Raw genomic sequence first — 21,244 nt, forward strand, 5'->3', positions numbered from 1 at the left:
TTCAGTTAGAAATTTGAAATATGACTCATTCAGGATTGTTTTAAATTATTTTTTATTGCCGTTAAAAAAATTAAGCAACAAGTGCGCTAGCAGTGGAGCTCTCGTACTTCCAGTTTGGAGGAAGAGATCCTTTTGTCTTATAATACCGAGCCAATCGGTGAATTCTAGATTCAACCAGAATTAATCGGAACTTGGAATCCTTATCCTTGCGATTCCTTTCCAGATGCTTGCGGATGGCAACTGCTTTTTTAATTAAATAGTAAAGGTCTTCTGGAAGATCAGGAGCAAGACCCATGCTCTTGACAATACGCAGGATTTTATTACCAGTGCGGAAACGCACTTGTGCAACGCCATGGCTGTCCCTCAATATGACACCTTTTAAAAAATATGATTATTAGTATTGAGATATATAATAACAGGTACGGTAATTTTCTAAATTAATTTGAAATACAAAGATAAAAAAATTAAATAAAGTCATGAAAAGTACTAACCAATTTGAGATGGCGTATGTCCTTTCTTGGCGAGCTTGTAGATCAGCTCTTTGGTGTCTTCGACAGAGAGTTTCAGCCAATTTGGCACACTCCTCCTGTATGGCAAAGCTGACTGGGATATACCCTTACTGGAAACAAAAAAATTGTTTGTTAATGGTGGTAGTGATGAAGAATTATCCAATAACAGAACAATTTAATTTTAAAGATCTTTAGTAGAAGCCTTATCACTAGTGTAATTGAGAATTAACTTTTTTTGGTTGTCAATGAAAAAAAAAGATAACATAATGAATAAGGACATCATTATTGTGAGGTATTTATTAATAGAAATGTTTGAATACTTTTGAGAATTTTGGGATATGAATACTCATACGAAACACATGGCTTCTTCATGAACCTGTTGACTACAACTACATAGTTTATTTTTTTACATAATTTAACAAGTAAAAAATTATCAAACAAAAGAAAGAACACGATAATTGTGAAAACTGTCTTTTCTTACCCAGGTGCATGCATACGACCCATCTTTTATGATTTCCGACTAAAATTTCACTCACGATGGTGTGTTGCTCTTGGCAGTGTTGGCATAGAAAAGAGGTTAGAAGGAATTAAGAGAGATTTTTAATTCTTCCACCAGGTGCAGCTTCCGCTGTAGTTACAAGTTTAACCATGCGCCACTACACGCATTACATTCAAATATCGGATTCAGAATTCAGATAACTAAACATTTTGATAAACATGAGAGATTTAAGATTATTCATTGATATTGTTCGTTACATTTTATAGTTAAAGCACTTAAATTAATTTTTAACTGTATTTGAAGAGGCTCAAAAAGCATTAAATTAGCTATAAATCTCAGAAAATTATTTTGTAAATAAAAAATATGTTCAGAATATTTTTTTATAAATTGAAACAAAGATGAATGTTGAATGAATTCTAGAAAACGCACGGCATTCGAGTTGTTTGACTTACTGAAAATAAATTTAAAAAATGATTTCAAAAAAATCAAACATTTTGTTTAAGGAGGATGATTTAATAAAACGAACTGGTGGCTATACTTTTAGATAGATACTGCTCGTTGGACCTGAATCTCATATAAAAGTCTAGTTTTATGATAAACCGCATACGCGCATAGAACAAGAAGCTGTGGGTTGTGTTGTGATACCTAGTACCAAACTACCAAGACACTATCTGGCAACATTGTGCATCGAAGTTCTATTGCAACGTTGCATTAATATTGCTGGTACAATATATAATACGACTTTCAACACAGACAGTCTTTAGCCAAGGCAAGTGCCTTCATGTCTGACAGCTTATGTGAGCTTTATGCTTATAACTTATAAGTATACCTATAGCTAAGTACAGTCCGTGCTGAGTTTGTGTGCTTGGAGGCGCTCGAAGCGATGTGTGTTTTCTTGGCTTCGCGGCATGCGCAGTTGCGACGCGTCTCGGTTCGCTCGGCTTTAACTGTAATACTCGCATAAATACGCTACGCTTTATATCTATATTTTCTATAAATATAGTATAGCCTATAGCATACGTGTATACTGTACGCCAGTGACCAGTCCCCAACTATTGCCAATACTATAGCCGAGACTATATAGCCCGAGTACCGAGCGCATACACAGACACTGCGTGTATAGTGTAGGACATATTCAAGATGTCGGCAGCTCATGCCTCGACCTCGCGGCTTCTCCAATAAATGTTTCTTACATATGATATCTTAATTGTTGATGCTTCCTCTTTTTCTTTTTAATGTTGTGATTTAATCGAGTGCGCTTTTGTAGCTTTACAATTTTTTACTTTCTCAAGTCCTATTCGTTTAATTGTGTTTGTTTTTATTCGATATAATCTATCGCGAGTTTTTCGGTTATTAGTGTACAGTGTAAAGGACGTTACAGTCCAACGCATCTAGTAGTTGTGGCCCAAGGGTGATTCGAGCTAGGATCACAACGTCCACGTCAACCGGCGAAGGTAAAAGAAATTTTCGTCTTTGAAGCATTTACTCTTCCACGTATATAGTAATATCTACACATACATAACGGATAGACCCTTGTATGCATTTACATGTATACATGCAATTCACGGGGGAAAGTTGTGTGTGAATAGGTAGACTCAGATGGTTTTCGGGTAGTTTCACCACGAAGAATGGGTGAACTCACATCTAATAATGCAACCTTATGGACTTGAAGACGAGTGACTGAGCGATAGCATATAATATTGCTTGCGATGAGCGAAACCTGTAAAATTATTTTTTTGAAATGTCATAAGTACTCAGTACTGTCCAAAATTTTACTTGAAACGCGATTGACAAGTTAAAAACAGTAAAAAAATTTTTAGTTTGAGAGTAGTTTTAAATTAATAAAAAACCTTACATTATTATTATACTCTCATTCTAGTCCCTTTTTCGTTGCTTAATGTATAAATAATATTCAATGAAATAACAACTTTATATTCAACTTTCACTTTAAAAATCTTCGAAGTTGTTTTGATCTTAAGATAAATAAAGACAAATTCAATTGAAAGGTTACCTAAATTTATTTACTGGGAATTTGAATATAAATCAATTCAACTGCAATTTATTAATATATAATAATAAAAAATAAGTTAATTTGAAATTTATAAAAGTATATATATTAAACATAATTTATGAATAATTTTGTTAATTATAAACTTTTTATTTTCAGTTTTTGATTGTTAATCATGTACTAGAAAATTTTATTGATAATATCAAGATGTCGAGTGATGAAGATCCAATTCCCAAACGCACAAAGAAGAAAAAGCTTTTAGTTGTATCTGAGAGCGAGGATAGTGAAGATGAAATTGTTGTACCTGGAAGAAAAAGAAAAGTAACAGTACTCGACAGTGACAATGATTCTTCTGAGGACAGCGATGTACCAAGAAGAGCAGTTGTAAGAAAAAAAAATCATGTAAGTCGCCTATAAACTTAAACTATGAAACCTTTTAACTCCTGGTAATCAATGATTCTATATTTTAGAAAATAAAGAGTGAAGATGAGTCTGATAATGATGATCATAATATAAATTTTGGTATGTATTCCTTATTTTTTTTTAATTAAAAAATTTATTGATGTAATCATTTTCAATTTTTTAGATGGGGGAAGTACAAGCTCTGAATGGCAAACAGACTGGACCAGTGAGAATGAATCAGACACAGAAGTGAATTCTCCTAGCAAAAAATCACTTAAAATAAATTCTTCTGGTGCTGAATCAAGCGATGGAGAATCTGAAAAATGTCCAATTTGCCTACTGAGTTTTCGTGATAAACCAGTTGCTAATCCAGTTACTTGTGACCACAATTTCTGTGAAAATTGCATTACAGAATGGAGTAAAAATATAAATACTTGCCCCGTTGATCGCAAAACCTTTGATGCCATAAGTATTAGACGTAACATTGGTGGGAAGGTCAGTTATTAAAATTATTTTTAAAGCTGATTTCAATGATAATTATTTTTTTTATATCTATAAAAATTAATCTTAATTTATTGAACTACTTTTAGATTCTACGTACAGTTGCTATTTCACAACCACAACAGGATGGGCAACTTCAGGATAGGGAAACTTTGGAAGATTTAACTTATTGTGAAATTTGCCATTCACCTGATTGTGAAAACTTATTGTTGCTTTGTGATGCTTGCAACAGTGGTTACCATACTTATTGTCTTAACCCACCATTGGAAGATATACCTGCAGTAGACCCCTGGTTTTGTCCACCTTGTGATCAAAGAATTCAACTTGATCAAAGAGTAAGCAAGATTTGAATTTTTTTAAATTTACTCATGGTCTATTATTTCTGCTTGATCTCTTATTATAAATTACAACGAGTTTTGAACCCTCAAAAAGGAGATAATTTTTTCATTACAATTTTTATTTTTTATTTACAGATGATAGAAGAAATCCGTAACTGGGCACGACGTCCCACTAGAATAAACCGATTAGATGAAGTGATTGAAGACATGAGATTAGCTAGAACCCCAACGCATCGACGTGTACGTGACACTGTTGATCGTATTAGAGCTGCAGCAAATTCAGCTAGTTTAGTACAACAGCCATCAACATCCTCACATAGCGATGCTAATACATCTGATAATCTCGCTGGTCCCTCTACAAGTGGTAGACGTAATACCAGCGCCACTGCTCGTACTTCTCGTCGAACACGTAGAAATGGTCGATCAAGAAACGAGACCACCAATATGGAAATGAGAGAAGTCAGAATTCCCGAATATGACGAGAACGGGGAATTAACTGAAAGAGTTACATATGTAAGAGCTAATAATGCATCAACTTCAAGGGTCACCAGAAAAAAGAGGCGTAAGGTACGAAGAGTCACCAACGCATAGTATTTATTATTAACATTAACCGTGATTAAATTTTTAGAAATTTTGTTTGAAATAAGATTGACTGTGCCAATGTTTTGTTCATATAAATCGTTTAAAATTTTTTTTTTAAATTGAAAAATTTCTGAGTATAGATCTGTGTAATCGTTTTCATTGATTAATATGTGTGCTAATTGTATTTTATTAGAATAATGTAATTTTTCATACCCCGAATACGAGTTTACATCACAAAAAACTCGTAATAAAATTATTTTCGGGTTTTAGTTTTGTAGTTAAAATTTTTTGTTTAATTTTTTTCAATTATGTAATATTCTGATATTGTTTTAATAAATAACTTGAAAGATTCATTTAGCTTTTTCACTTGATTATAAAATATTGAGGAGCATGTCTTATCACTCCATCTGGCAACATGTACATGGTAGAAACATTACACCTAGAAACAATTGTTGAATCTTTAAAATTATGTTCTTAAATGGTTAATTAAAATTTATTATTATATTTTTAAATGCTTAATTTAAAATGGTTGTACTAAATTGCTTCATTAGCATTTATATATTTGATTTATTTGATTGAATCTATTTTTAAAATCTTACAAGTTCTCTTAATGCACTCATACTATGACTTTTTATAATTCAATTTAATGTTATATCAATTAAAAAAATTTTTTGTATCAGGTGAAATCAAGACGCAATGTAAGAGTTTCAACATCAAAAACTATTCGCTCTTTAAAAAGACTTATGAAACCTGTAAAAAGATGCACTCAATCAATGAAAAATCACCCTCCAGGTCTAACATCTAATTCTAATATCAACATATCAAGACATTTGGCTGGTATTGGACAAGTTAGCATATTTGGAAGTGGACTTGGACTTGATTACAGTCCACCAGGGTGAGTTGATTATTTCAATTTTTATTGTTTTGACCAATCAGCTTCTATTGTATTTTGTTTTTGACGTAAATCTTTTTGTAATTAAGAATTATATATCTGAACGTAAAATATTAAGATTCAAATATAATTGTAAGTTAATGTTTTACAAAACTGTTCTGAACATCATATTTATAAAAGCTACTTTGACACGGGTCTAGATATAATCATTTCATTAAAATCGGATCTTTCTAAAAATTAATTATCATCTATTAAAATTTTTCAATAAAGTCTAAACCAATCTATAAAAATTTTTTTTAATTTAACTAAATTTACAACTCAACAAATTAAAGTAGCTTTTCTTTTTTTTTTATTTAATATACTTTTTTATTAAAAACAAACTTAATGGTAAAAGTGTAATTTCTTTCATTTTGATTTGCATGTTTTGTCTAAAAAATCTTCAAAATAACTTTTATATTTTCAAACTCAAGTTACATATGAGTGTATATAAAATTGCAGAAACTTGCTTTAGTAAAAACTTGAATTAGATGTATGTATTAATTGTTAATTGAGAAAAATACTCTCATAAAGATTATATTTAAGAATTTGAAAGGAAATACTGACATGCTATTTTCAATAGTATTAATATTTTAATTGGAAAATCTGTATGGATGTAATAATGTATGAATGAGATCTAAGATGATGCACACAATACACATTGTTCTCAAATTATCAAGACGTATATTAATCAATTTATTAAATAATTTTCATTTATAATTTAGAATTTATTGATATTTGGTAGTAAGATGTTTTTAAAATTTTATTAATAACTTAAAATATTTTACATAAAAAAAGCGCCTCATTCGATTAAATTACTTTGGTTCTTTTGATTTTAAATCTATAAGATAAAAGTAATTATTTTGAATGATTTTAATGAAAAAAAATGTTATTTTACCAACATATTTTAAAATATCTTACAATCACATGAATTCATGTGTACCAAAATCTATAAATGCGTATAAATGGTTTGACATTAAAAAATTTTTAGATGTTCAAAATTAAAATTTAATTTTTTCAAAATTTTCAAAATTTGAAACAATACAATTACAGTTATAAATATTTTATCAGTATAGGTACTATACAAAAAATTTTCAAATTTCAAACCACATCATGAACCAATATCAGATGTATTAGATAATGCAACATAACAATTGTCTTGAATATCTTTACAATTCCTTGTATAGGTCGGACATTGATGATGGATTCGATATTGACACGTCTGGGGGTGTTCTTGGAGTGATGTCACGCGTTCGAAGACCTGCCGTTGGAAGGAGAGCAAACCTTAAAGCTCTAATAGATCGGCCTGTATTGAACCATCAAGAAGAACCAAGCAATTTCCTTGATAGTATTCTTATGGGTCAGGAAATCTGGCATTCCAAGAATACCAAAGCTACCATAAAAGTCGATGGTTCTCTAATTATCGATAAACCCAAAAAGTCTGAACCAAATAATAACGAAAGTCCAGTGAAGATCGATAAGCCACTCAACGAAACTCCGGTAAACAATGATAGACGTCTAGATGTAACAAATGCTAATCCAGAAAATCTGACGAGAAGCGCTCCTATGTACAATAACCCACGTAGTGGTAACCGTGGTAGTGGTAATTATCGTGGCGGAGGAAATCAAGGCGGTGGTGGCAGTTATCGTGGAGGTGGTGGTGAAGGAGGTGGGTACAGCGGCGGTGGCAGCGGCGGTGGAGGTGATGGTTCCTACGGAGGTAGTGGAGGTAGACATAGTTATGGTCCACCAGGCAATATGCCACAAGATTACTCAATGGGTGGCGGAAATTATATGCCTGGAAATGACCATCGTAACCAACCTCCACCCGCCCACATGAATTCACCCTTCAATAAGCGCAATCGAAATCCAGCAAATTATCACGATTCACCCAATCGATTTCCTCCTCGATATCATCCAGATCAACATAGTCCCATGGGTCTTCCACAAAATCGAGACTTTGCCTTTTCTGGTAGATCCATTCCGGATTTTCCTCGCTCACCGCAATCTTTGCTACATCCTATGCCTCCACCGTTGATGCAAAATAGAGACGGAGGCAGGCAAAATAGAGGCGATGGCATGCACAGTAGAGACAATAGAATGTCTACTAGAGATAATGAAATTCGAAGAGATAGTGGTCGGGGTGAACTATATCCCAGAGATAGTATTGTAAATAACATGTACGATAATCGTAATTTTAATACTCGAAAAAATGATGACACAAATGTAGTCGAATCAACGTCAAATCAATCGGCTGAATCGCAGCAGCCCGATGAAAATGAACGTGTTCAAGGTGGTGAAAATGTTGTAATCGATGATGCACCGAAAACGTCTAATCAAACGAGTACTTCTGTTACTACCGATAAGTACGACCCATTTGCTGACGACAGCGATAGTGACGACGAACAGCGTTCTAAACAATCAAACGAAAAACCTAAATCGTCAAAACCAGTCGTGCCTTTGAGGCCTCCCCCTGGTCTCCGAGGCTTCCCTGGCTTGAAAAATGACGATACCGAATCTTTATTGGGAGATGATGCATCTACCATGGGCGATAATACGTCGGCCGCAGATGAAAATGTAGGCGATCAAATTTCCACTATCGGTGATGATGGTACAAACGAAGGACAATCATCTCAGCCATTAGAACCTCCACCATCGTTCAGTTCTTTTAGTAATTTTGATTTGGAATCTGATCAGAAATCAGAAAGCGCCAGCAACGAGCAAAATCAAAAATCTAAAGAAAAAAAGGAAAAAACTTCCAATCAAAAGCTTCGTTTAACTGCTTACGATTCTGATGAAGAGTCTGAATCAGACCAATCTGATTGCCCTAATTTTTCTATTTATTCATCAGAAACAATGAATGTGGCTAGATCTAGTGAGCAAGAGATGTCATCTCAAATTGATCCATTAAAATCACCGTCTGCGTCTCCAAGTAAGGGCTCTAAGCCTTTAGAACCACCACCTATGCCACCATTTGAAGATGAATTACGCGCTGATCGCGAAGATGGTGTTACTCCACTAGAACCACCTCCTATGCCTTCAGGAATGTTGGAAGACGATTTACAGAGCAAAGCTGGAAGCCCAAATGCTGTAGAACCTTTAGAGCCTCCTCCAATTCCCATGGATGATTTGGATGAAACCGCTCCATTACAACCACCACCAATGCCTCCTATGGATTTCGAAGATGATTTAGGGCGATCTACGCCATTGACTGCTATGAAGCCTCTTGAACCACCACCAAGTCCTCCAGATTTAGGCAGAGCAACGCCTGCTTCAATTATGCATCCTTTGGAGCCACCACCAAGCCCACCAGATTTGGATAGAATTACTTCAACATCGGTTGGTCAACCTCTGGAACCACCACCAAGTCCACCAGATCTTGCAACTTCTGTGATTCAGCCGCTAGAACCACCACCAAGTCCGCCTGATTTAGGTAGAATGACTCCAGGTCTTATTATTAAACCTTTGGAACCACCACCTATGCCACCAATGGATTTTGGACGTTTAACTCCGGCCCCAGATGTTACTACTTCAATGTCTTCTATACCTCATATGACTGATTCAAATTTTGAAATGACAAGTAAAGTATCTATGCCTTTAGAACCTCCTCCTATACCACCAGAATTAGATATAGATATAAGTATGTCTGAGGAAGAGTCCAGTGGTGTGGAAGAGGAAGATGATTCAGAAACTCCTGTATTTGGTCCTAAAAATCGTTCTAAAAAACGAACAGCTTATAAGATTGAGGGCAAAAATACTACTGGAGAAGATGAAACAACAATTGAAACTTCTGAATACCTTGATGCAGTTCAAAAAGAAAGACAAGCATTGAGTAAAACTTCTGGAAAGATCCAATTGGACAGCCGAGGTAAAATCACGTTCAAGATAGGAAACTTGAGTCGTTTGAACAAAGTAAATCTTTACGACGAGGTTGACGAATCTGAAATTAAAAGTTTGCCGCTGGATTTGGAAAAAGAAAAAGAAAAGGACAAAGAGAAAGGAGAAGAGGCAGAAAAACAGAAAGAAAAGGCTAAAAGTAAAGAAAAAGAAAGAGAAAAAGATAATGACAAAGAAAAAGAATCAAAAAGAAAAGATCGAGACTTAGAAAAGAATAAACGTGAATCGAGAAGTAAACACGTAGAAAAAGAGTCAAGATCTAGAAGTAAACACGACGATAAAAAAAGGAAAAGTTCAAAGTCAAGGAGTAAATCCAAATCTTCGCGCAAACGTTCACGATCAACAGCATCTGGTTGGGATATACGACCTGATTTCGCAGAGTCAGGTTCCGAAGACCGTACTCGAAGCCCGGCTGAGCTACGTTCCAAATCCAAATCTAAATCTCGATCTCGATCTCGGTCTCGCTCGGTTTCAATAACTCGTTCTTTATCAAGATCAAAATCAAAATCGAGGTCTCGATCAAGATCTAGATCTACATCGAAATCTAGGTCTAGATCAGAATCTGAATCCTCCTCAAGATCTCGATCAAAATCATCGAGTTCTGTACAGGAGATCAATGATCAAAGTCCTCTGAGACCAAAGCAAATTCCGATTGATTTAGATGAGCTTCAGCAAACTCTGGACAAAAAGCTTATCGAACTCGATGACATGAATAGTAAAAATGCCGAACACAATAAAAATCAAGATGATATGGTACGCGGTACTTCTCAAGGCATGGAAGCTGCAGCAGCTTTGCTGGATGAAATTGAAAATTCGTTCGACGCTGATCTCATTAGAGAAATTACGTCTCCGAAAGGTGCCGCAGGTTCGGATGAAGACAAGATGTCGTTAGCTACCGAAGATGAAGAAGAAGCACGAAAAATGGCCGAGGAATTGGGCGAACTCGAAGCAGCAGAAAAGGCCAAAAAGTTAAAGGAGCAAAAAAAAACAGATAAAGATAAAAGCAGCGATGACGACGACGACGACGACGATGAGTCTGTGGAAGCCGTCGCTGAGGTCGATCGCAGAGAGGAAGTCATCGATCTCGAAAGCGCAGAATTCGATGATAAAGCTGTCGAATACGACGGTGATCTCGAGGAAGATGGTTTTCAGATGGAAACTGCTCCTAGTCTAACACCGGCGGTCACTCCAGCTCGAAGGCAAGAAACTCTGGAAGAAGAAGGTATAGATCGCGATCAGGACGAGCCGACGTCCGAGTGGGAAGCTGACGGAGCCATTACTCCGTGCAAAGACGAGTTGACCACTAAAGAATTGCGTCTGCGCGAAGCAGCGGCTCTCTTGGCTGACAGCGGACTCGAGCCAATTACTCCTGCACGCGACAGATTGGACGATGGCTTGGCCGGCATAAGAACACCAGCCGACTATGCCGGCCTAGGCACCGAAGCTATTTCAGAGACCGACGAAGCAATGAATTTCGAGGATGAGCTGGCTCTCCTCAATATGCGTTCTCGCGGCGGAGCTTCTACCGTTGATAAAGATGTTGAAGAAGGTGAAATAGCCGAGGAAAATAGACGGCCGCAATCGCAAGGCCTCAAAATCAAAGATATAGTAGTCGCTGAAGACGAGAGCACGAAGCGCAAGCGAAAGAAGGACAAGAAAGAAAAGGAAAAGGTCGTCAAAGATTCGGAGCGCAACAAAGAGAACATAGCAGCTCTGGAAAATCTCACCGCATGGAAAAAGTTGGCGTCAAAAGAACGCTCGTATCGCGAGAAGCGATCGAAATCGCGAGATTCTAAAAGCGCTAAAAAGAAAAAGGAAGAGACGAAAAAGAAAAAGGAAAAGCGCAAAGAGCTACCTCGATACGACGTTAGAAAGCTAGTTGCGGAAAAACCACGTTCGCGCAAAGACGCGTACGGTCGCGATCTACGGGACAGCTCGCGCAGTAGATCGCTTAGTCTGTCCCGCGAAAGGTCTGCAGCGCACGTGCGCCGAAGCCGCTCGCTTTCGCCTCGCGGGCGAGGACGCAGCAGATCGAGATCCTGGTCGAGAGGCAGGCGTTCGCGCAGTCATTCTCCGCCGGCTCGACGACGTTCTTTGTCACCGAGAGGCCGACGCATCGATCGAGTTCGAAGGCGGTCTCTATCGAAAGACCGAGGAAGATCGCGATCTCGTAGTCGCAGACGATCGGTATCCCCAGCGACGCGATCTCGCAAACATCAAGTCGCGACGAAGAAACGTCGCTCGCGAAGTCGCTCAAGAAGCCCCAAGAGTCCTCGTTCGAGGAGTCGCTCGACTTCTCGAGGCAGATCGCGCAGAAAGGACAAGAAGAAGGCGGTACGAGAGGCTCGATCGAGGTCACGCCAGGTTAGGAAGCGATCGCGAAGCAAGAGCGTAAAGAGACGTGATAAAAAACACACCAAGAGAGCCAAGTCGAGGTCGGTCGAGCGACAGCACAGCTGGGAACGACAGCAATTGGCTATAGCTGAAGCTACTGCACGTGCCGACCCCAACTGGGCCGGAGCTCATTGGTCGCCGTCTTGGTCGCGCTCGCGTTCCAAGACGCCTCCTTTGTCTTTGCGTCCTGATAACATAGCTCGCAACTGGTCACCGCCGATGAGTGGCCTCATGCAAACTACAGCTCCGAAAAACTTGAAGGTCATATTGACAAACAAGGAGGTTTTGAAAAAGAAGAAAAAAGAGAAACGCAAAGAAGCTCGTAAATTAAAGGAACTCGAAAAAAAGAAGAAGGGTGTCGGGACAGTTGCCACGCTCGGAAAGCGGGCACGCAGTCCGGCTCCGCAAAAAGAAGTATTCGCAAGCGGTGATAACATACTCGTAAGTGTGTGTTTCAATAAAGAGAACGAAGCCCAGTCATCTATTTCTGAGCCAGAATTGCCCGAAACGATACCGCTTTTACCTCCAGTGAAGCGGCGCCGTAGAGAACCGTTGCAGTTGGAACCACCTACTTTGCAAATGCCCCAGCCTGCTAAAAAATTGAAAAAAGATAAAGTAACGAAAGAAGCGAGCCGAGCCAAATCGCCACTGCCAGCTTCAAAGTCGGGACAACAGCTAACGGCAATTACAAAGCCACCTAAGAAGAAGGATAAAAAGAAATCGAAAGCAGCGGAAATAGCTGCCACGAAGAAGCCCACCGCTATTATCGATCTCGATCAGTCACCGTTCCGAGAACAGACTCCTTCTCCCAAAGACATCATAGTCCTAAGCGACGATGAAGATAAACAGCAGCAGCAAATCGACGATGAAGAAATGGGTACACCAGAACTGCAACAGGAATCTTTGACGCCAGCTCGGCCAGAGCCGACTTTCCAGCAAGGCCCTAAAACACCACCCGAGCCACAGCAATCGCAATCCATCAAATTTTCAATTACTAATAAGCAGACTAATCTTCGTCCGTCTCTGATAAATCCTCTCATGGAAGAAGATGATGAGGAGGAAGAAGAGGAGGAAGAAGAAAGGGCAGAAGTAAACCGTGGCGTTGGAATGACTGCTGAGATGCAAGAACTGATGGATGAACAAGCTGAAGAAGAGCTTGAACTACGAGCACAAGAGGAGCTTGAGTCTCGTGTCAAAGTCGGTCCTAACACACCGCCAGAGCCGCCGGAATCTCCAGACGTTTACGATCCGTTTGATCCTACCAAGTCGCGATCTCCGACTCCGGAAACGAATGAACAAGGAGATCACCGTCACGGAACGGACGAGAAAGCTACGGCTAGCTCGCCCAACGAAGCTCATATTGACCTGGACACATCGGCCGAGATTCAGGAGGAAGACAAGAAGACAGAACCAGTTGCCAAACCAGCCTCCGATAAACCAAAAATAATATCCATGGTCACTATTAAGAGGCCCTCGCCGAAATCTAACACGCCACCTCTTAATGATCATCATATGGAAAATGCCGGCAAGAAGGTCGATAGTCCTCCTGTTAATAATCAAGATAAGACTAGTAGCACTGCAACCAGTACGGCAACGGTCATCAATCAGTATCATTCCATCAATCCTGTGCTAGCTACGGTAGCCGCTGCTGTGCAGAGAAGCGGCGTCTTCAATTCAGTCTCATCTGTCGTAGGACCAAGAAATCTCTTGCATGTAAGTGTTTTTCTACTTTTTCTTCAAATTAACGTTGAAATTTTTTCAATCATTTAATAATTATTTTGAAAAAAAGTTATATTTTTAATTGTGCTGAACTCGTAAAATACTCATTCGTGATATAATTTTTATTCAATCTTATTACAGCCATTACCTAGACCACCGACTCTGCCAAATATTTTCCCGCATTCGCTACCGAAACCTCCAGCTCCGTTGCGCACATTACCGAGCAAACTCTTGCCTAAAAATATCTCCATGCTGGGGCAAAACGGAAGCGATGCAATGATCGACGTCAGTGCAGTTGAAAGTGGAGCTACTGCTGGTGCCGCAGGTGGGATCGATTTGTCGTCACCGTACTCACCTGGATCCAGCCTCAGCGATGGTTTATTCGATCCACCCAGTCCAGGGTTCAATAATAATTCGCCAAATGCTCCTGTGTCGAATAAGACTAAAAAGGGTAAAGACAAGTCGGATCCTTTTGACGCATTATTCGATGCTTCGCCAATTGTTCTTCCTAAATCATCGAAGAGCCGATCGAAAAGGCAGACGGAAAAAGATAAAAAGAAGAAAGGTAATGAGAGATTTACAGAAACTTGAATTATCCAATTAAAATAAAAATTTATATTACTGAGTAAATTTTATGTTTTAAAGGAACTCATTCAAAAATTGGTGTTCGAATGGACGAAAATCAACTGCAAATTTTGGATGATTTACCAAGTTCCGCTGTAGAGATGCAAGTGAAAGATAAAGTAAGTATTTTCGAAGAAAATAATAATTTTTATTATATCGTGCGTACTAATATTTCATGTCCTTTTTGTAGTTTTTGAAAAAACTTAATCGCCAAGAAAGAGTTGTCGAGGAAGTCAAACTCGTTTTGAAACCGCACTACACGAAGAAACACGTCACAAAAGAAGAATACAAGGACATCATGAGAAAAGCTGTTCCAAAGGTCATATATTGTTTTGTTTTATAAATAACGCTTCAAAAATATTATTGGAATACTAGATATTAAATAATCATTTATTTAAATCATTACAGATATGCCACAATAAAACGGGAGAAATAAATCCTAAGAAAATAGCAGCACTTATTGAGGCTTACGTCAAGAAGGCACGAGCCAAGAAGAAATTGGGTTCATCTGCACCAAGCTCCAGTAACACGGCTAAAAAACCAACGTAAGTTGACAAATCAATAATTATTTTTATCATAGATAACTAAATCGACAAATTTTAATTGGTATACCATAGCTCCTCGTAGAGTACAAAATTGAATAAAATATCAAAATGTTTATGAATATACAGGAAAAACTTATGGAGCTGATCACAAGATGAAGAAAAATTGATTCACCAGGATATCGTCTAGTATTTTTATGCAACAAAAAACTTGGGTCAATTTTAAGAAAGCTACAACGTTTTATGCTACGTCATTCATAAACTGGACAAAAATGCGTGCTTCGGTAGGTTCTAATTTTAAAAAAGTACAGAAAATATGGTAATCAAAGTCTTCGATAGACGTGTGAACAATGTGTATTGTATGTGTATATAAGAAAAATGCAAAAATGCATTTTTTCGAAAATTTACTAAAATTATAGCGCAATAATTTTTAACCTCAGATTATATATACTTATAAATATAACTTTAAAATTAAATTAAAAGTCTTGGGCTTAGTTTTTGGTGAACGACTATAATAGTTTACAAGTAAGTGATGTAAGAATGTATGAAACTAGCGTGAATTATAAGTAATAAGGACTTGAAATGATTTAGTTTTGTTAAATTTATTCACACATTTGATTAGTATTTTGTTTAACATGTAAGAATATACATAAGGACTTGAGAATACTTTGAAAATGATACTGTTGATGAGGTTTGATAGGAATGATGATTAAAAATTTTAGTATTGAATTTAAAAAATGAACATAATTGTATACAAGCTAAAAAATAAAGCAAACTGCATAGATTTTTTACACTTAAAACAATGTTTGCAGTTTAAACATTGAATTAAAAGTGAATATAATGGCCAGGACCATAATTCATCGAGTAAATATAAATAATATAATTATACTTAAATAATGTCAAAGCGCACGTATTCCAAAACGAAAATGAGCTCGAAATAGCAGAAATACTTGTCTTGTAGCATAATTGAATGATGTATATAAATTTCATAATTCGAGCATTCAAAAAGTTGACTATATATTTTTAACAATTCCAACCATTTTTCGTTTTTCATATTTTCTAATTGTAGTTTCTTAATATTGTATGTAACAAGGATGAATATTGTATAGTCAAGGTATGTAAAACCATTTATTATCGTAAAAGATAGTTTTATAAATAATGGTCACGAATTGTTTTGTTTTTATACTTAATAGTCAGACAATTGAATGAACGACTTGAAGGCGTTTATGCTGTGTAAAATTTAAATTTCTTGAAATAAATACAAATCTCGAATAACATTTTACGTTTAACTTTTATTTAATTTTCCCCCTTCAAAATTGTTAGTTATTATCAAAATTTACTATCAAAGGTACAATATAAATAACACACTAGAGATTTATTTTTGAAAAAAAAACATTTTTATTTATACATTAAACATTACAAAAATCACAGTTTTAATGAGGAAAATAATCTTCCAAGTTTAATCAAGTAACTTTTTTATGAAATGAAACTTTGTTCTTGACTCGTTGAAATATAAGGCCACTATTGTATGATGTGTTAGTAGATTTTCAAAATCGGTATACATCATTGATGAAGTTTATTTGGCAAAAGCAAATCCAATGCGATCATTGACCATATCAAATTCAGTGTAGAATTTACCAATAAAGACATCTCCAAGAATCCACAGAGGACCATTGGGTTTAGGGATATCAATACCCATAAAACCACTCAGACAGATAGTCTTTCCAAATTGTGAAACCTGATACAAAATGAAAATAATGTACTTTCTCAGTTAATTTTTTTACTATCATATTAAAGAAATTTTATATGACTATAAAATAATCATATAATTATGAAATAATTAAATAGTACAATTTTTACCTTCAAAACATAATCTTCTCCTTTCAACGAAAAATCTTTGCCAGCAAATTTAAAATCGATGACAGGCAAGTGGGGTATGGCATCACAACTCACCTGAAATTAAATTCAAATAATAAATACACATTAAAAATAGTTTTGTTCACAATTTTCTTTTAAATTAATATAAATATTTAATGTACCATAGCTTCTCCAGCCATAATTGGTGTGGCTCCTATTTTCTTATTGATTCCTTCAATTTCTGCTACTGGACCCGCTATGAGTGAAGTTCCAGTGTCAGCGATGGCTTCACATCCATTTTCACAGAATACTTGATCGCCAACTTTAATTCTAAAAATAAATAACTCTTTAGTAAATTTAGTTTGTAAGTTTTACAAGCATACTTATTCAACTTATGAACTCACTGGTCCATTTTGAATTGCCAATAAGCTTTACGAGTAACAGGAACATATGTAAATTCTCCTTCATAATGATCGGGATCTGAACCACCCAAAATCATTTCCCCACCTATCTTTGCAGTTGGGTCTCTATAAAATTCATTTGTTTGATTATTATTTAAATCATAATTGAATACTTTGAAGAATACTTTTCAATCAATATCGATAAAAAATATATCTTATTAGTTCGAACCTAGATAAGTAGAAACTGAAAACAGCTTGAGGGACCAATCCTTGCTCTACCATACGATCAAATACTGGTGTCACTCCATCAACTGCAATCCTGCTATAAGCCATTCCTAATATACCATCAAATTTAGCTGCTACAAAAGCTAATCCTGGTTCACTCATTGCTTCAGCAAATGTTACGTCAGGCACTTTAACACCTGCAATCTGAAAAGTTAAAAATATTATTTGATTTATATCACAAATATAGTTTTTATAACTGTAAAATGAATGAAAACTTACCCCAACAGCATCAGTTGATAAAAATCCAGAAAGACTTCCTGAACCATATCTAATGGCAAATTCAGTGCCATTGGCTTTGTATGAGCTAGATTTCTGACTATTATACTTGTTGTGAAGAACTGAAATAAATTTATATAAAAATTGCAATGAATTGAAAAATTATTTACATTATAACTTATTAGACTTACGGCAAGCAATATTGGTCAAGTGACATTTTTTAGATGGCACCCAAAGATTAGAAGAACCAGTATCAAAAACCACAGTAAATTTTTGAGGAGGTGTACCAATGGTTATTTCCCCATAATATTGAGCATCTAGGTAATTAGAAAGAGGTTCTGGAATTGGATCAGATCCATAACGAAGTCTTACTTGTTGAAGCTCAGTTCCAACTTCTTGAAGCTTTCTTCTAGCACTTTGTGCTCTGTACAATGGAATCCTGTAATTAAGTTGTTCAAGTACATCAATCAAAACAATATAATTATTACTCTTACTTTTCACAAGAATTTTATTGTAGTTTATAATAACATGATGTTCTTAGTAACAGTGAGTAATGTAGAAAAGCAATACATCATATGTAATAATGCAAAAAAAAAGATAACAGTTCTGTGTTGGTCAGTCTGATATCGTAATGTTTGGAAGTTGAATCAAAGCTTTTTAAACTCCATTATCAAAAGACAAGTTTCATTATCATGTTATGAGATATTCAGTGACTCACAGAATATGTATAGTGCAAAAACATTTATAGTTGCGAAACTATTCAATTATAATTAAATTATTAAGAGAATGTTTATTTAATAATTAATTGAAATGTTAACATCAATTTTTTTATTGAAAAACTGAATAAACAAATAAATAAAAATGGCAATCTTTGAAGCTTAAACATAAGTCTTCTTAGGATAAGTGTAAAAAGACCAATTTTTTATTTTTAAAAAGATGGAATAAGAAAAAAAATTCAGGAGAAAATAATGGTAATACGACTTTAAATGAAATAAGCTATGACGTTGCGTATTTGAAGCGTATAAAAGCGTTGGCACATAGAGCGTGAGCTCTTTTAACGAAGTGTACACACAAAGGAAATCCGATATTTACCTCAATAATTCGGCATTAATCAAGCCAAGGCAAAAAGTCGTCCAGAAAAATAGACGAAACATCGTGCAAGACGAACAATAAATTTTTAATAATTAAAACAACACGAGCAGATCATCAACGGCTGGATGATCAGCGAACAATGACGCTTGTACGTAAAATTAAATAGCCCTATATACTCGCTTTCTTCGCAGTCAGCGCGGCCTATGTGTACGTCGCTCGAGAGTCAAGAAGCGGCCGATTTGTTTATGCGCTGCACAGTGTTTCGGAGTCTGCGCATTATGATCACATGTCACACAAATATAAGCTAGAAATGAGGATTGAGATCAGACCTCTTGCTTGAAAAATATCTGCATTCTTTCATCAGCCAACGGATACTATAAAAGTAAGGCGCGTTGTTTTTGAAAATGTAAGTCTTCATTTTATTTAAAAAGTATTAAAAAAAGTATCATTATCGTGACGTATTAAAATAGACATGAACAAGTGTAGGTAAAAGGATAGATAATTTTTTCTTCTTCAGAAAATAGTTTTAGCCACATAGACAGCGTGCTCGTTCATATTAAATTCAGTATAAAACTCCATCATGAAAGCACCACCCAATTCCCAGTAGTCAGCTGTGGGATCTTCGTTCTCAATAAATGGACTGAAGCAGGCTTCGATGCTTTCGACGACAACCTGTTGATTAGAACCATTAAATATTCAACTAATAATCATAGGAATAAAAAAAATGGCACATGAATCGAGTCTTGACTTACGCGTTGCACGTAGTACTTTGACTGTATTTCAAAGTTCTGTCCGTTCATCACGAAAGTCACCGAAGGCAATTTGGCATATTCTCGGCAATTCACCTTGAAAAACAAAAAAATAATCGAAAATTGATTTTCTGTTATTTTTTATATGATATTATTATGTTCAACGAAGCTTACCGAATATCTATCTAGTCCACTTATGTAGACGGCTTGAAGCATGTAGTTGAGCTTTTTTATCAGTTCAGAAGGCCCAACAATTGTGTTGGCCGCCGAGTCAAACACGGCATATGTCTCGCCCGTTATCGGATACTCCTTCTTGCTTTTCGTCGCGAATATCCTGTTGACTCATCGCGATTATTATTACGGCATTTAATTACAAGCGCTTACAACAACTGCATTAAGAGAGTCAATCGTGTACTTTTTTTTAACGTCTACGCTTACCCTCCGACTTTGACTTTCCACAATTTGTGCGGCTCGACGACCTCGAGCTTTGTTAGGGTGTCCGGGACGATTTTCGTACGGGCCGTGGCGCCGAAAAGTACCTTGCCGGCTCTGTCGGTCGTCGCGTCTCTGTTCATGTAAAACGTGAACACGTAGTCCTCGATCAAGTTCTGTGCCATTAAATTGTAAAAGAAAGGAGTGACTCCGGGCCAGCCGGACTGTTCCTTGTAGGCCAGACCTACGATACCGTCGGACTTGTATTTTACGAACGGATTGAGCGATATGTGGGTGGCCTCGAGGAACGTCTGATTGACGATCTCAATATTTTGTAACTGAAAAACGAGCGACAATTGTGCAGAGTTCTTTTTTAACGGAAATTATTTCATAGAGCAATGTATTCACGTGAAAGTTGTCGGTTGACAATATACCACCCAACGATAGCGCCGAAGAGTTCAGATTGATAATCGTGCCGTTTTCTACGTGCGTCGATGACTTCGAGCCGTCGTATCGGTTGTGCAGCTCTGTCGAGACGAAAACAAGACGATGTATTTAGTCACTGCGACAAGAAAATTAATAGCTCGTACTCACGGCAAACGATTTCGGTCCATGCACAATGGGATGAGGGTAACCATACGTCGCTCCAAGTAGTGTCGAACATCACGCGAAATTGTTGCGCCGGTGAGCCGACTTTTATCAAGCCATAGTATTCGCCCTGATCAATCATTATTTTTAGACGTTATATCGATTGAACGAAAAATAAAATGGATATTTACATTCATGAATTTATATATATCTGCGGAATCGTTTTTCCACGGATAATTTCCCTCCAGTCCCGTCAAAGCACTGCGGATGTAACGCCCATGATGCTTGCCGATGGTCGACGATACGTCAGTTTTGAAAATATCCAATCTACGGTCGTGGAAAATCTTTTTGTCACAGCGATTCTCAATGCAATTTAACATAAAAATGAATATAATTGTAAACTCACTCGAGTTTTCCCTCCACTTCTAATATAAGAATAACTAATAGAGCACAAGTATATGTTATTAATTTCATTTTGATAAAGAGAAGAGTCTCGTCGTTACAACTCGATGCCTGAACAATTACTGATGCCGAGCGTCTACACTCGGCCCGCCTTTCTGTATACGTCTCGCATTCTTGTTCGTTGCAGTTTGGGATTCCCTCGATATATTAAGCAATGGTGGACCTATTCGACTTCCTTCTTTTTTACAACATAACAGCTCAATAATGAACTGCAATTTT

The 21,244-nt window shown here is 36.6% G+C and overlaps 4 protein-coding genes across 4 annotated transcripts; 1 reads left to right on the forward strand and 3 right to left on the reverse strand.

The window, feature by feature from the left end:
* Positions 1 to 35: 35 nt before the first annotated feature.
* LOC106648927 (40S ribosomal protein S13-like) lies at positions 36 to 1,307 on the reverse strand. Its single transcript, XM_014366096.2, has 3 exons — positions 991 to 1,307; positions 492 to 619; positions 36 to 375 (listed from the first exon to the last, which is right to left on the reverse strand). The coding sequence occupies exons 1-3, from the start codon at positions 1,011 to 1,013 to the stop codon at positions 71 to 73; spliced, it is 456 nt and encodes a 151-aa protein (XP_014221582.1). The 5' UTR covers positions 1,014 to 1,307; the 3' UTR covers positions 36 to 70.
* A 602-nt stretch (positions 1,308 to 1,909) lies between these two features.
* Positions 1,910 to 16,220, forward strand: LOC106648923 (serine/arginine repetitive matrix protein 2). Its single transcript, XM_014366091.2, has 13 exons — positions 1,910 to 2,462; positions 3,176 to 3,418; positions 3,487 to 3,538; positions 3,603 to 3,913; positions 4,009 to 4,254; positions 4,393 to 4,824; positions 5,520 to 5,734; positions 6,955 to 13,771; positions 13,919 to 14,342; positions 14,423 to 14,520; positions 14,592 to 14,720; positions 14,810 to 14,946; positions 15,073 to 16,220. The coding sequence occupies exons 2-13, from the start codon at positions 3,224 to 3,226 to the stop codon at positions 15,089 to 15,091; spliced, it is 9,075 nt and encodes a 3,024-aa protein (XP_014221577.1). The 5' UTR covers positions 1,910 to 2,462; positions 3,176 to 3,223; the 3' UTR covers positions 15,092 to 16,220.
* Positions 16,221 to 16,317: 97 nt separating this feature from the next.
* On the reverse strand, positions 16,318 to 18,959 carry LOC106648926 (lysosomal aspartic protease-like). Its single transcript, XM_014366095.2, has 8 exons — positions 18,795 to 18,959; positions 17,894 to 18,141; positions 17,706 to 17,824; positions 17,431 to 17,630; positions 17,205 to 17,327; positions 16,983 to 17,130; positions 16,804 to 16,896; positions 16,318 to 16,681 (listed from the first exon to the last, which is right to left on the reverse strand). Exons 1-8 carry the CDS (start codon positions 18,854 to 18,856, stop codon positions 16,520 to 16,522), a joined length of 1,155 nt encoding a protein of 384 aa, XP_014221581.1. The 5' UTR covers positions 18,857 to 18,959; the 3' UTR covers positions 16,318 to 16,519.
* Positions 18,960 to 19,058: 99 nt separating this feature from the next.
* LOC106648925 (lysosomal aspartic protease-like) lies at positions 19,059 to 21,068 on the reverse strand. Its single transcript, XM_014366094.2, has 8 exons — positions 20,970 to 21,068; positions 20,755 to 20,890; positions 20,570 to 20,693; positions 20,384 to 20,502; positions 19,982 to 20,313; positions 19,718 to 19,877; positions 19,547 to 19,639; positions 19,059 to 19,466 (listed from the first exon to the last, which is right to left on the reverse strand). Exons 1-8 carry the CDS (start codon positions 21,035 to 21,037, stop codon positions 19,308 to 19,310), a joined length of 1,191 nt encoding a protein of 396 aa, XP_014221580.1. The 5' UTR covers positions 21,038 to 21,068; the 3' UTR covers positions 19,059 to 19,307.
* Between the last annotated feature and the right edge of the window lie 176 nt (positions 21,069 to 21,244).

The sequence above is a fragment of the Trichogramma pretiosum genome, unplaced genomic scaffold (genome assembly GCF_000599845.2).
Source record: "Trichogramma pretiosum strain Unisexual culture from Peru unplaced genomic scaffold, Tpre_2.0 scaffold37, whole genome shotgun sequence".
Classification (NCBI taxonomy): Eukaryota; Metazoa; Arthropoda; class Insecta; order Hymenoptera; family Trichogrammatidae; genus Trichogramma; species Trichogramma pretiosum.